Raw genomic sequence first — 15,850 nt, forward strand, 5'->3', positions numbered from 1 at the left:
ACCAAAAAGCCAGTTGCTTATCCAACTACACATGATGGTCAGCAGTGAACCTAAAGGTTTTAAGATCATAGAATAGTTTGTGTTGAAGGGACCTTCCCAGCTCCCCCAGTGCCACCCCTGCCATGAACAGGGACATCTGCACCAGCTCAGGTTGCTCAGAGCCCCGTCCAGCCTGGCCTGGGATGTCTCCAGGGATGGTTCATCCACCACCTCTCTGCCCAACCCGGGCCAGGCTCTCACCGCCCTCAGGGCCAACAATTTCTTCCTCATGTCCAGCCCGAATTTCCCCTCCTTTAGTTTAGAGGTGAGCACAGAGCAGGCAGAAGAGCAGCCGCAAAGTCAAACATGGTGCAGAGAAGCGTTTTGATACCTCTACACCCAGTTCTGCCTGTACAAGTGGGAAACAGCTGCCTGTCCATGGCAAACATGGACCTGGGACCTTTAGCCCCAGCAGGGTGGCTGCACAGGGAGATGCCACATTTGTCCCGTGTCCTCCAGCCTGAGCCACTGTGGATGTGCACAAAGGTTTGTGCACGTGGGGGAAAGCACGAGATTAACCGCCAGCCCCAACCACATGCAAAACGCCTTCCTTACATATGCTCCACATCCACAGCCACCGAACAAAGGATCTGGCCACGGGGATGCCGGGATTCCCAGCGCTGGGGATGACAGGGATGTGGGCACCCAGCCAGCCCGCAGCCACGTACACCCTCGCCCGCTCCGGGCTGTTCTCTTCAGTCGGGATATGCACGTGGTTTGTTCTAATGACTGGGATTCACTGCTTAAAACAACTGTCCATGCAGACAACAGCTGAAGAAGAGATGAGGCACTGCTGACAGGGCGCAGGGCAGGCGAGGGGACCAGAAGGGCAGGGACACCTTGGGGACTTTGACCTGTGCCCATATTTCACTTGGTTCTGCTAGAAAGATGCCCAGAAGAATTGGCTGTGGCATGTTCGCCCCACAGCTCAGCCAGGAGCCTGTGCTCTCGTTCATTAATTACATCAGGTAATGCCACAACCCGCCCCCCCGGCCAGGTTAACAAGTCAACCCATCCGTTTTATTTCCAGTATGAGCTGGGACTCCCCCCCACCCTCCCCAGGTAGCTGGTGAAGGTGAGAGGCTGAGGATGGAGTGGGACATGAGACAAGCACTAGGTGACAAGTGTCCTTAGATCACAGTTTGGCACCCACAGCACTCCGGGGCTTGGTGACACAGCAGCTGTCACTTCGTGCAAGGACAAGAACAACCCAATTGATCCCAGGCAACAATGTCAGGCTGGGGAACGAGGAGGCAGAGGCGAGAGCGGTTCTTCAAACTGTGATCTAAATGCAATAGCTCTCTTGGAGGTGAGCACACACTCTGCAGCCAAGAGGCCAAGGGGATGGGTGTGCTGGTACCCACCTCCAAGAGGTTTCTATTGCTCCAGCACATCCCGGGTGGATGGAAGAATGACACGGACTAGCCAGCGAGTCTGATGGTGGATGGAAAAAATGGTTGGTTTGGTTTTTTTGCATGACACACCACCACTTACCAGCAAGAAGCTTCCTATGTTCTTTAGAAAGCAGGGGAGGGAGAGGAGAGAAAGGAGAGAACAAAAGTTAGAAACAAGAAAACAGGCAGCTAACCCAAAGATTCCCTGCCCTCCCCCAGACCCCCTCCTCCAATGCTCCGTTATCGACACCACCTTGGGCAGCTTCCAGCCATCTCTGCCAGCAATTTCCAGGCACTGACTCCCAAATCGCCCCAGAAGATCGTGGCCAGGTTGGTGGCCTTCTAAGCCATTGATTTAAACATGTTTTCATGGCACAACGAGCTCCCAAACCTGCAGATATCCAGAAAACTACAGAAGCCTGAAGTTACTGATGATATTGTACACTGCAACAGCCCAAATCACACACAGAGACCCTCAGAACCAGAACACTAAATACGTGCAAACAACAGCAAAAACCCCATCAAGAACATCTCAGCACTGACAGCTATCAGCCACACAACACACACACACACTGGATTAGATACCACAGTTGATTTGATCCTCAGAGTGGTCTAAACTCTTTCCTTACAAGGATGGCTACAGGAGATCCTGGAAAATATATAATAACAAGTGCAGCCAAAGACTTGGAAGCCAAGATGCATTAACTGTTAAACTTCAGGGGTGGTCTTGTCAATAGGTGATTTTCTGAGACCACACTCACAGTTTGGAAGTGAGCCATGCCACATTCCCAGCACAGCCTACCAAGAACCAGGTATTTCCCATTTGACTCAAAGAGGTTCATCCTTTCCCACTGCAGCTCAAGACTTCCTATCCAAATGCATCACCTGGGCCAGAACCACTTTTGGAATGTAGGAAACCAGAGCACAAGCTGAAAACAAGGTCCCCAACACATATGATGAAAGAGGAGGTTAACAGTTAAACAGCTGAGCATTTTAATAGTTGTTATTGAGCACAGCTTATTTATCCGCGAGCAACCTATGGCAGCGTAGAAGTCCTGTAACCATTATAGCATCTGTTCTGGATGCCTATGGAAAAAGGAGCTGTGCTCTCAGCCGGGTCTGTGTCCCTCCTAGTGTCAAATGCAGCTCTTAACCTCTCTTTTCTATCCCACCCATAGCACTCTGCCTCCTCACAGGACCACAACTGATTATAAAAAAGCTACTTCATCATGCTGTGGATCAACCTTAGCGAACAACACCATCACAGCTATTTTCTGTCATTCGTTCAGGATTGGGAGTTTTTGTCCTCTGCATGGAGAGGCACTTCAAACACCAGGTTCCCTTCTAGTAACGTGGTCTGGGGAACCATGAGATGTGTTGGTGAAGGGACCTCTGGGCTCTCTGGTCCAGCATTCCACACACCAGATAATTAAATAGATAGTTAATAGCAGGATGGAATTTGGAGTACGTGGTGCTTCTTATGTGCTTTCCTAAGGCTGGACTGTCAAAAGCTGCTGAAAGAAAATGGACACAGAGCCTCAAGGAAAGCACGGCCAGACGGGTGGGATGCAGGGGATGGAGTGGGCGACTTCCCAGGGAGATATAGCAGAGGAAATGGAGAAGGAGGAAGACAAGGATGCAGCTGGAACGCAGAGCATCACCTGCTGCCCCGGTACCCAGGCTGCCTCCCCCATGCTCCGCACGTCACATTAGCAGCAGCTCTCACAACAGGCTGTGGGACACGGGTAATGTGACACTGTGAAGAGTCCCGACAGCTCACCCAGACTACAAGGGGGAAAAAAACAAAGTGAGTATTGAGGGCTGGAGACGGCCCCATGCCAAGGAAGTGACGTGCAGCCTTCTCCATTGGCAACCAGGAGCCCTCTCCACTATGAGCTGTTGGGAGATGTGGAGAAGAAAGGAAAAGGGGAAAAAACAGCTTAAAAATATCCCAGAGCAGCGCAGTTATTTTGGGATTTTAATTTATAAAAAGAGGAAGAAAAACAGAAGTGAAAGCCAAGACCCCATGGCCAGCTCTGGTGCAGATGAAATATTTGTCTGGCTGCAGCGCTCCCGCACTCCCTCCCTTTGCTCTGAAGCCTCCAAAATAAAATGAAGCATATTGCGCTATCTTCATCACATCCTTTTGTTACCTGGCAGAAGAGATGGCTCTTCTGGGCCCCTGGACAGCATGGTCTGGGGTTGTGTTTGAAGCAGAGGCATAGACTTTTATACTCCTAGTGTGCAGGGAGGGATCAGGGGCTTTTCCTGGGGTGTTCAGGTACAACGAGGGGTGCTTGGCTGGGGTTTGACTCCATCACTATCCCTCACCAAGGAAAGGATGTGAATGCCAGTGTGGGACACAGACAGTTCCCGCACAGACAGTCATGAGGGGTTGTGTATTTTGGAGGACGTCCCTGTTGAGCAGGGGAAACCTCAGGTCCCCGTCTGTGCTGTGCGGGTGTGAGGCAGCTCACCCAGCTCAGCGCGGTCCCCTCGGGGATGGTGGCAGTGAGCCAGTGTCCCTGGCACAGCGCTCGGTCACACACCATTTACTACACACACAGCACCTCTCACCCAACTGCTCCGCAGCAGGTGGGTCCTTCGGCTGTTGGCACAAGTGGCACAAACCTGGCACCCCTGGAACACACCCCTGGGAGCCCCAAAGCAGAGCATCATGTCACGCCACATCGACTAATGTGCGCAGGATAAGTGACATGCCCAAGGCCATGGAGAGAAAAACTGTGGCAGAGGTATTTTGTGCACAGAGCAGAGGGTGAGCTGGAAGCAAAGACCTCATTCTCACATGCAGAAGCATAGCATTCCCAAAGCAGGACCTTTTCTTTAAGGGATCCCTGCAGGGAGGTGCAAACGGGGTGTGGAGACCCGCAGGGTCCAGCTGCGACTTTGTGCTGGGTAATAAAGCGTCACTGCCTGCTTGATAGAGACTGAAGCTTTGACATACAGACACCAAAACCTGATGTACATTGGGATCAAAACAGCAGCTGAAAAGGAAAACCAGGAGGAGGAAGATAAAGAGAAGTTGAAGTTGCCTGGCCAAGACGCCCACAGTCAGTGCTGCAGCCCTCGAGAAATGGGAATTTCAGCTTTGTAGCATCAGGGCAAGAGATGCGAGTGCTGCTCCAAGCCCAAATCCCATCTGACTGCAGAACAACATGGGATGAGGGCTGGGTGGAGAACAGTGTCCCTGTGAGTGCTGCTGGCTCTAGTTTATGGTGGGACAGCATCCCAGAAGGGTTAAGGGACTTGCGATGCACCCACTCAGGCTGACGTTGTCACAGCAAGACTGAACACTTGACCCCGTGGAGCCAGAAGTCACTTGTGACTCATGGAGGAGAAGGCAGCCCAGATCCTGTCTGCTGAGCACCAGCCACCCACGGAACGCGGCTCCATCGCCAAACCCCCCCGGCTGCAGACCCAGCACCCTCCCACGCACCCCGACCTGCTGAGCTCCCATTCCCAGCCCCTTCTTCCCAAGGCTCGGGAGGTCGCACCAGTCTGGTGGGGTGCACACGTTCTCCCTCTCGTTTTGAGAACAAAAGTGCAATTGAGATGAGTAACCCCAGAGCCTGACCCGCTTTTCAACTCCAGCAAATTTCCCTGGGCTTTGATTTTCGCCCCCCTTTCATCGTGCTGCCGCTCAATGAAGCAGCTGTTAACATCAAGAAGGGGAAAATAAGTTTATTTTACTATATTTTAAATAAAACAAAAAAGAAAGGAGAGCGGGAGGCTCTGTTCCAAGGTCAGACACTTGACTGCAGAGAGTTTTCCTGGACAGAAACACAGTGGGAGCAGGGGAATGCACTTGAGTTTGCACAGCAGCAATGCAAAGTAGGGTGCTGGTGCTTGTGCTACACCTGGGGATAAAGCAGATCGACCTCTCTGAGCACCCAGTACACGCTTTTTTAGCCATTTTTTTTGAGCCGCTATGTCATGAAAAGTGCTACTTCCGAGAAGCCACATGCGACTTGGACCCAAGTCACCCAAGCCAGCTGTTGCAAGGCCAGAACTATCATCTCCTGTTTAACAGCTCAGTTCCTGAGATGCTTGGACCAACGCAGACCATTTCCCAGCAGCTTGGGTCAGAAGAACTCACCAAAGCAAGCTGTTCTCTGGGAAAAAAACAACCTCTCCTTGGAGATCCCAACTTGAAAAGGAAACCCTTGAGTTGCCTTTGCAGAAAAACTATGAATCAAATAAGGGTTCAACCCCAAGGCACTAAGCATGGAAGGGGGTCTAATCTGCAAGTTTTCCTTAAAGAAGGAGCCCACTGCGTGCCAGGGAAGGGAATGGGGTGAATATTGTCCACCTGCACCCCCTACATCAGCCAGATGATGGTGCAACTATGCTGGACCACCTGCAGAACCAGAAGTGGACAGCAAAGAGCCAGGTGGGATCCCTGGTGGACCCCAGGAACCAAACCGCACGGTGTTTTCTGTGCCATCACCCCAATAAACCAGCCAGCGAGATCCAGGTTGAACTGTCTCATTCCCAAGGAAACCAGGCGAGGGTTTCCCACGCCACCTTCCCGCTGCTCGGCGCACAAAAGCAACACACACATTTCCTGAAAGCCCCCTCTCCCCGACCCTCCCGAACGCTTTTCTCCGCACCCCGCTCCACGGCCACGCTCTGCGCTGAGATAGCACCGCGCTCGGCTGCCAAAACCAGCAGCCGGAGGGGCCCGGAATCCACACAAATCTGCATTCAAACAAAGACCTGATCTCAATGGGCAGAAATGGGAGATGAAGCCCCGTGGCTCGGGTTTATCTAATGTGTGTAAGACCAGTGTGGGACGTCTGGAAGAGCTCAGGGGCTGCGCACCAAGGACCAACTGGAAGCCAAGGGCACACAGGTACTTGCCTCCCAGACACAGATGGAGACAAGAGCCTGGGAAAAGTCAGAAAAGCGAGAATTTCCATCAATTTAACATTAAATCCCTACAAAAAGAAATTAAACCCAAGCAATCACACACTAAATAAAATTAAAATAAAATTTTTCTCCATTTTCTTTGCTGCTGGCACTTAATTGAGACTTTTCCTTAAGTCTGGGGCATCCAGCCGTCTCCGCTCTTGGAAATTACACACTAATTAAGCACATTACACTGGCTCTCAAAAACATATCAATCAATTGGCATGTGATCAGCACCCAATAATTGCTGCTGCTGCAACTCACTCTCCCTGGAGAGGAGGGATTTTTTGGTGCTAATTGTTTTGGTGTGGCCAGATGGGTGCTAACGAGATGGGTGCTAACGAGCAGCCCAGCTGCCACCCCGGGTGCTGCTGAAGGGTGAAGGGGAGGCAGGGATTTTTCCCCAACCTCGGAAGAACCGTCCCCAAAATGCAGCCAGAATTGAAACCAGATGTGTAGGAAGCGTCTCATTAGCAGTAATTGCTTTGCAAGGATTTGAGGTTTCCCCTCCGTGCCACCACCAAACACGCTTTTAAGAAGCTGCTGTGGGTTGGGTACCAGGATGGCGCTGGTTGGGTGGGAGGAAAACTAGAAAAAATAACCCAGAGGGCAGAGTCTCGACTACACTAACATTTCTATTGAAGCCAGGGAAAGTTTATTCAGGCTGGGCTGGCTGTGAGTGGCAGAGGATTCACCACTTGGGCAGATTAAGCTGAAAAAACTGAGCATCTCAAACGTCTTCCCTGCACGTGGCTCACCACAGCCAAATGATTCGTGAAATAACCTCATGATTAGCTCCCTTGCACCCTCCCTGCTTTTGTAAGGGGGAAAACGAGACACGAGACCCTCCAGAAACTCGTCTCCTTCCCCACGACTCGAGGGTCTGTCAGGGATTCAGCTCCCCAGCCATTCCCTCTCATCATTTTACCTATGGAGTGATTTTTTTCCTTGGATTACAGGGAAACAGAACAAATCAAAGCCACAAATAAAACCAGGTCAGTCAGGTCCTTACACAAAACTGCAGAGCTGTTTCTGTTCCCTGGAAAAGCGAGACCCAAACCAAGGCAGAATAACCATGAGCCGCCTCAGGGGCTGGATGGGACCCAAGACCCTCAGACATCGAGGATCACTATTTTCTCCACGTTGCACAAGTTCCCCACATCAGGTGCCAACGCACCTCCCAGTCATTTTCTTAACCCCCCCTTTCTTCTTCTGCTGAATTTTAACTTCTTCAAATAAAATCACAGATGGAATCTCTAATTTCTAGCCAACGATCTTCACCATTCTGCACCAGCTCTGACCACCCCTGCCATGAGCAGGGACATCTGCACCAGCTCAGGTTGCTCAGAGCCCCATCCAGCCTGGCCTGGGATGTCTCCAGGGATGGTTCATCCACCACCTCTCTGGCCAACCTGGGCCAGGCTCTCACCACCCTCAGTGTCAAAAAATTATTGCTAAAAATCCGCTTTCTAGAGAGCGATGGGTGAGTCTGTGCTCTAAGCAACGTCCCTGTCCTGACAACAGGGGTGCAGGAGGGACCCCAGACCCAGCAGGGTGACACTCCCCAGAGCAGACCGTGACTCAAGGACCACTCTTCCCCCGCATATCCCTCTCCAGACAAAGGACTCAGTCTTTGCCAGACACAAACTAACTGTAAGAGAGTGGAAGAGCCATTCGAGTGTCAAAGGAGGAGCAGACACCCGCATTATTTTTGGTGAGAGGAGCATAATTGAGACCCTGCAAATCTCCCCTTCTCCTTGGGCTCCTTTCCCAAGTCCCTTCAGCATGTGGCATCCCCTCTCCCCTCCCAACGCCAGCAGAGCTCAGATCGCAGTCTCCAGGCCCTAAGACAATAGCTGCTTATGTTCTAAACCCAGTGCTGCTTTCTGGGAAGAGAGCCAGGCCTGGCAGCTCTCAGCAGCAGGGAATCAAAGACGTGTTTGTGCTACGGAGCCCCTCTGCACCCGTGGGGCACCCTCGAAGGGAGGCAAGGCATCAGCCTGCTGGGGAGCCGAAACCGAAATGCGGACAGATGCCCGGGGTTTAGCGAGAAAGACCACGGGGCCAAGATAGAAGGAAGCGCCTTGTTCAAGTGAGCAAAATGTGCAACCCTCGGGTACCAGCAGATGCGGAGCATCCCCCCTACAAGAGCTGAGAGCCAAGGATGCTGCCAGAGTCAGTGGGAATCGAGGATGCTCTGAGTGGCAGAGAACGGGCACAATCCGCACCGGGAGCCGGCTGTGTGTCATAGAATCACAGAATGGTTTGGGTTGGAAGGGACCTGCTGCCCAAGATGGATACTGACCCCCCCATGCCCTTGACAAGTGCTCCACCACGCTCTTTTGGTACCTCCACCATGCCCCAGGCAATACATAAGTCATTTCCAAGTATCCTCCTCAGCACCGCTGTCAGATGCAATAATCAACACCAGCGTCTTTAAAATGTCCATGTTTCACTGCAATGGTACAAAATGCAAATCAATTAATCGGGTGGGGGGAAAAAAATGGCCTCTTATTTTCCGTTCTTTTTATGAAGCTTTAAAGTTGCTTTTCGACTGTCCTGAATAATTGAAATTAACATGAAAATTTAAAGTCTTTCAAGATTTCATTAAAATTCATTCTCTTTCCCTTCGGAGAATTGTCATTGCCAGAGTCTCATGTAGGGCAGAGAGCACAAGCAGCTGCCTCTGTTCACACTATTTAACTCCGTTCTCTCTGGCTAAAAAAAACCCAAACCCTTTTAATTGTTTAATGGAGACCCTGCAATAACATCCTTCACTGCTCCCCATCATCAGCCTGCTAATCCCAGTCCCACCCGCTTCCAGCACAAATCCTGCATTTACCGTCCTGATTTCAACCCATTTCAGCTCCACCACTTCCCCACTGCTCCTCCAGTCCCAGTAGACCCCAGCCAAAATGTGCCTTCTCAAGAGCATCTGCAATGCAGGAGAGGTGGCCCTTAGTTAGGCCACCAGATAATTGAATGCACACAAGGAAAACAGCCGAGACCAGGAGAAAAAATGAAAGGCTAAAGCTGGTGTTAGTGCTCTTAAAATGATGCTGCGGGTATTAAACCTTATTGGGCTTTTCTGCACCCTCGGGAGCTGCTGGTTGCTCTCCCAGCACGACTGGGCTCCAGAGCCCAGGTTTCCCATTAAATCACAGCACCAGACTGGAGGCACTGTTACCAATTAAGTGTTATAACCTTCGGCAGAGGTCTCCTAATTTACCCCACTTGACCAACTGACCCTGAAGGTTTCAAACAGCCTCTATAAACCCGATTGATCTTTGCGCAGGTCAAACCCATGTGTGTTTTGTTTCCAGAAGTTATCAGGGAGTGAGAATACTGTACTTGCACCGACCATTAATCTCACACTTTCCTTTCAAGCAATAGCTGACCCTTTTCTCCTCTTGGTAAAGGAACAAGCAAGCACTTCAGAACAGACATATGCTAAAAAAAACCCCTCCCAGCAGCAATACTAGCACAGAGCATTAATTTTTCCATGCACCCAGCAGGACATCTCCCACTACCACAGCATCTTCTGGACCAGGAGTGGCAAATCATAACAAATTTATAGTCCTTTCCAGGTACATTATGTACTGCAGCAAAATCCAAGAGACAGATGCCAGGCTGAAGAAGAGTCTCTAGCTGCAAAATGCTGTGAGCAAACAGGGCTATTATATGGGATCATTAGCACAAAGGGAAACAGGCTGGGAGACAGCATGGCACAAAATTCCACAGCCAGGTAAAGCAGGATTACAGCGGCAGCAGCCAGGAGCTCCGAGCAAACAAATTTTGGGCCAGCAATAGGGAAAAAAAGCCCCAACAAAATAAACCTCATTAAAAACTTCCTCCCTGCTACTTCTCTAAGCCGTCTCGCTGCTGGTGGCACAAAGCAAAAGCCTGACAGTATCCAATGGTACCAGCTCCCTTCTGCTTCAGTCCTGCAGCTCTCAGCATCTCCTCTAACATGCTCTCCTGCAGAAATTGTGCAGAACTGGAAAGGTTCAGCATCATTTCTACCTGCAGAAGGGCCAGGAAGACAAACAGGGGTCTCTTCCGTGACCACGGAGTGTTAGTGGTCCTAGCAGGATGCTGAGAAGGCCAAGATTTATTTATGTCATTTATTGATACACATACATATATATATATATATACAGATATAAATACATATATATATATATATATTTTAATTAGAAGGTTTAAAATTAAACAGAGAAAAAAGGCCCAGCCCACCTACAAGGGAACTTGTAGATGTGTGAACTGTCTGATCCGAGTCAGCCGCCTCCCACACACACGTTCACTGACCCCTCGAAGCCCTAAGTTCCCATCACACAAAACATTCTTGTGTGTCAAGACCAAAGGCGTCCCCAGCCTCTCCTGCCCCGCTTTCAGGCCAAGAAAGGAGAGAAACGCTGTTCTTACCTAGTGATGAATAATCCAGAATCCACGTGGGAGAGGACAGCACATGCAAAAAGACCCAAACCACACCAAACCAACAAAAACCAAAGCAAAACCAGTGGGTCAGACCAGAGTGAACTCTGCTCTGCCCTGCTCCTGGCCATGGAGAATATAAACTAAAGGAGAGGGGATTCAGGCTAAATGTGAGGAAGAAATCTCTTACAATGGGGCTGGTAGATGGATTGAGCCTTTCACTCCATTTTAACATCAGGTCCTAAGCTGAGGTGCCATTCTTGCAGCTTTCCCTCCTTGGTGAATAAGATACCTGTCCAAGAGGATGCTGAGACTGAAATGCAAGTTTGAGGTGCTCTAAAATCCCCTTTAAGATCAGCACGGTGGACAGTACAGAGAACAGGTAGAAAAAAATACCGATATAAACCGCCTGGCAGGGGTTTGGGAGCAGCAGGGCAGGGGAAAGCGGAGCCACATACCCACTGCACATACCCTGGCTCCTGGGCATCCCTCCCAAAGCCATGAGGCCAAAAGGGCAGCGAGAGCCCGGCAGAGCAGGGGAACAGCAGCAAAACAGCTGCTGCCAAGGCTCCCGCCAGCGAGGGTTGCCAAGGCTGCTGGGCTCTGTATACGCAGCAACAAGCTTTGAAGTCAGGGCAGAGGAATGTGCCCCGCTCCTCCGCGCCAAGGCGGGGGGACCGCAATCCCGCGGCCACCTCTGCTCTTCACCTGCCACCAGCCTGGGACCCTCCATATGGCACATGAGTCCCCACAAGGACCATGGAGTCCAGCTCTTCTCCCTGCATAGGACAACCCCAAAATCCACACCGTGAAGCGGGGATCCATACTCCATCACGCCTTTAGAAGGGCAGAAGAAATGATAAAGCACCTTGCCCTCTAAGCACTTGTTTCCCAGGAGTGTTGTCTTGGGACAGCACCCACCAGCCTGGTCAGGTCACATCACTTGTCCCATGACTCCAGGTGACATCTCTCCCCAATGCAGCCCCAAAATCCTCTTGTCTTTAAGCTGCTCTGACTTTAAGGTAGAGAGCCCGCTGCACACATCCTTTATTGATTGAGGGCACAGGCTCCTTTTGAGCGAATTCCAACCAATTTTGGATGTTGATTGCCACGTAGGCAGCTTTCTGCCTATAAACAATTATTCCTGTATTTTGACACCCCCATAGCGTGGTCAGACCATCTGTCTGAACTGCAAGGCTGTTAACCAGTGCTAAACTGCCATTAGCTGCAGCTGCAGAGCCAGCACTAGGATTGGTTTGGAACAACCACTGAACCCCCAAAACGCACACGCAAGTTAAGATGCGGTTCAAATGAGCCGGCAGAGCCGATTATCTGTCTCTTATGGGTATTAAGAGCTGTGCAGACCCCACAGCCTCACCACGCAGCTTCCCCAGCTGGGTCTTTGCTCATCCCATTGACCAAAACGCCCATGTAGCGAAGCCAATGGGTTCCCACCCCAGTTAGGAGCAGCATCCAGCGTGACACCCAAATCTCCCACGCCTTACGCAGACGTGATTCCTGTAAACCAGGGATCATTTATCATACATTCCAGGGCAAAGAATGTAACACGTTAAGATGTAAGACGTGCAAGATTTACTGTGAAGGGAAAGCCTTTAATCTGAGGCAAAGCTTCAAGCAAGCGCCAGCTCCTTTCAACTCTGTCCTCATCTGTCGCTCAGGAGGAGCAAGGCAGCGAGGATGAGGTTTACAAGACAGTGCAAATTCCCAGCCCCAAAAACTGCTGTGAGGCTGCTGATCATACATACTGGAGTCAGAAGGGGACATGTGTGTACCCTTAGACACAATCATAGAATCCTTTTGGTTGCAGAAGCCCCTCAAGATCATCAAGTCCAACCATTAACCCATCCTTGGCACTACCTCATGTCCCTGAGACCTCATCTCTGCATCTGTTTGACCCCTCCAGGGATGGTGACTCCACCACTACCCTGGGCAGCCTGTTATAGGCTTTATTTGGTAAAAACTGCAGGAGGGATTTCTGCTTTCTCCAGGGTAAAATGTTATTTGCTCAAAGGGGAGAGAAACAGCTGTTGTCTTGGTGCCTGGTTGCGCTGCAGCACTCGCTGGTGTGCTCGTGTTGGAACGGTGGATGTGCAGATCTCAGTGCTCTTTGGGGTGAAGCACGAGGAATCTGTCTCTTTTCAACAGGGTTTTGTAGCAGCATGGGCAAATTGGCTTGGACAGAACACGATCCTTCCATTTGCGGGTGAAAGCGAAGCCCATGGTAGGTAGAAATAGCTTGGAGATTTGTTAGTGGATAGAACTTTGGTTGCCTGGGAGCATCTCTGCCTTGGATTCAAACTAGGGGGGGGCATCTCAGCTGAACTGCTCCTAAATTCTGCCTTCATCCCCAGATCCCTCCTGACACCAGCTGATCTACTTTGTCCTTCTCCGCCTCATGAGAACCCCTGCCCGCTGAGCTCAGCGCTGCTGGCTGAGACCCAATTCCCAGCCACCGAAGCAGGAGGGAAGCTGAAGAAACCCAGGCTGGAATTGTTTTTCTAGACTGATAATTTCTCCCAGACAGCCCTCCGTCAGACTCCTAGCCAGCTGGACTTGCACTTTCTTTGCCCGAGGGAGTCTTTTCTAGACTTTGCAAAGGCCTTGTGGAGGCGCAGCCTCCCTCAAGGCTGTGAGCGATGTTTTCAGCAGCATCCCATCGTGCATCATTTAAATGCGGTGGAGCCAGAAGAGAGCAGGGCAGGACGGGTGGGAGAAGCTGGCTGTGACTCCAGGGTGTGTGGATGCTGATGTACGACCCTGCAAAAGCTGGGAGCATCCTCTGCTGGGAACAGTCCTGCTGGTGGGAGCACAGGGTGTGCAGTGTTGCCTTCTGCATCATGTGTATCTGCTCAGAACTCAACTTGACATCATGGAATAGTTTGGGTTGAAGGGACCTTCCCAGCTTGCCCAGCGCCCCCCCTGCCATGAGCAGGGACATCTGCACCAGCTCAGGTTGCTCAGAGCCCCGTCCAGCCTGGCCTGGGATGTCTCCAAGGATGGTTCATCCACCACCTCTCTGGCCAACCTGGGCCACCATTTTACCTTCCTTGTTGTAAAAAATTCCTTCCTTGTGTGCACCCACTGTTGCACAGCGCTGGGCTCTCACGTGCTCAAAGGGAGCTGCTTGTGCTGCGTTAGTCTCTGCAGGAAGAGAAATGTGTGATAAGCTCTTTTTTCTTCCCCAAAGTGAGGATGCTGGACGTCCAGCCGAAGCGTGGGAACCCTTTGCTGAAGCGCTGCCCCAGATCTCAGTCCCCTGGGGGGAGGATGAAGGGAAACAGCTATGTGGGCTGGAGCTCCTGCCCTGTGAACCCAGCCAGTGAGCCGGCAGCCCCCGGGGACCCTCTGGCCATTGCATCTGTCACGATAAGAGAAAGCGCCGCTCCGGGGCTGCTGTTTTTTCCAGGCAGGGGCTGGTGGCTGGCTGGCTCCTTCGCACATATTCTGTGCCTTTTGCTCCGCTTTCCAGCAGGGGGTTTTCCTCCCCTACGGCAGAGGGCTGACCCTGTGCATGCAGATTTGAAAGGTCTCTGTTGCAGAGGACGGTGCTTCCTGCACTGCCATGGGTCTGTTTGTCCGTGCAGAGGGACCAAGAGTTTCTCACCAGTTTCTTATCTTTGCACAAATCAGTGAAAGGATCAGATCCCTCTGATATGTTGTATAAACCCAGATGTGCGTGCTTGCTTTCTACTTACTAGAGCCGCTTCTGGAGGTGGGAGCATCCCTCTCACATCCCCGGTTTGGAGGTTTGTCCAGGACTCCATCAGTACCTTTAAGGCTGGTGGGGGTGATTGCTCAGGACCCCTCAGGACAGGTAGAAGTGAAGTGGGCACTTGCTCTGATGGAATCTCTTGCTCAACCAGCCACGTGCTTCCCCAAAATAAGCGGGTGGGAAAAATCCAGCCTTTGATGTTCCACTGAGCGGCTTCAAAACAAAAGATGGACTACGGGAGATAAAAACACCAAACAAACTTCGCAACGGGATATATCCGGTAGATAAAGCGGGAAAGAATTCCATTTCCACGGAAGGCAGCCTGCATGTGGTCCAGGGAATAACCAAACGGCAGCTGTTTTCCACTGCCTTTTGCGGACGTCGCACCGGGTGGTACAAACTGCCCCAAAACAGCATTAGGGCTCCAGGAAAAGCCACCCTGACAAGCTGCTCCCCGCACGCATGCTCAGCATGTGTGTGTTCTGCACAAACCGGCTTCCCCGCAGCCTTATCTCAGCCTGCCCGGAGAACAAGAGCCTTTGCTGGGTACCTGCAGCTGGACGTTCTCCAGCTCATCATTCACACGAGCAGCACAACGGGCAGCACACAGAAGTAAGCAGGTTGAAAAATCTTATCTGAAAAACGGTAGCAAGGCGGGTTTCAGTCCTGGAAAGCAGAATCAATGACAGAGCGGCACAGACCAAAGGAGCCGTGCCTGCTCGATCTAGAGGAGCAGCATCAGAGGGGAGAGGCGCTCAACTGCTTTCAAGTACATCAGCACTTTCCACCACGTTTTTGTAGCCATTTCCCCGCTTTTCGCCATCTTTGCAGCCAGAGCATTGAGATGTTTAACCAGTTTGGCTTCGTCTTCCAGCAGCACGTACCACGACACGCTCCCAGGCAGCAGAGCAAGGCGAGGAAGGTGTTTGCACCACCACCACACTGCAGCCAGGCGTTCGCTGGGCTCACAGGGCAGCTTCACAAAGCTGCTTTTCTTCCCAGCTCCAGCAGACCCACAGTCACCCCCTCCCTGCTTCCCCTCCCCATCCTCTTCCCCCTGAAAAGAGCCCCAGAGCTCAACACTGAGCCCAGCACATGGGGCTTTGCTGCAGCAAAGCTCAGCTTAAGGCAGCAGGGAGGGAAGAAAGGGACAACAAGTGACTCATTTGCAGTCTGGCAGTGCCACCTCTGCTAGTTAAGGTGCAACCACCACATCTACGCAGCAATTAAAACACATAAAACTAGTGGAAAAGGAAGTTTTTAACAACATTACCAGCTGACTTGGACCTTGCAATTCTTCTGCCTTGAGTGACAGCACAGT

At 51.4% G+C, this 15,850-nt stretch overlaps 1 protein-coding gene across 1 annotated transcript in view; it reads right to left on the reverse strand.

Annotated features, from left to right (window-relative positions):
• Window positions 1-15,850, reverse strand: part of AGRN (agrin) — a gene marked incomplete at both ends in the record, with an annotated part of 91,083 nt that overhangs the window by 55,261 nt on the left and 19,972 nt on the right. The window contains one exon of the mRNA XM_080358809.1: window positions 1,534-1,554. Coding sequence (XP_080214935.1) covers window positions 1,534-1,554 — 21 coding nt within the window. The remainder of the gene's footprint in view (window positions 1-1,533; window positions 1,555-15,850) is intronic.

This window comes from Nesoenas mayeri (genome assembly GCF_963082525.1).
Source record: "Nesoenas mayeri genome assembly, chromosome: 24".
Classification (NCBI taxonomy): Eukaryota; Metazoa; Chordata; class Aves; order Columbiformes; family Columbidae; genus Nesoenas; species Nesoenas mayeri.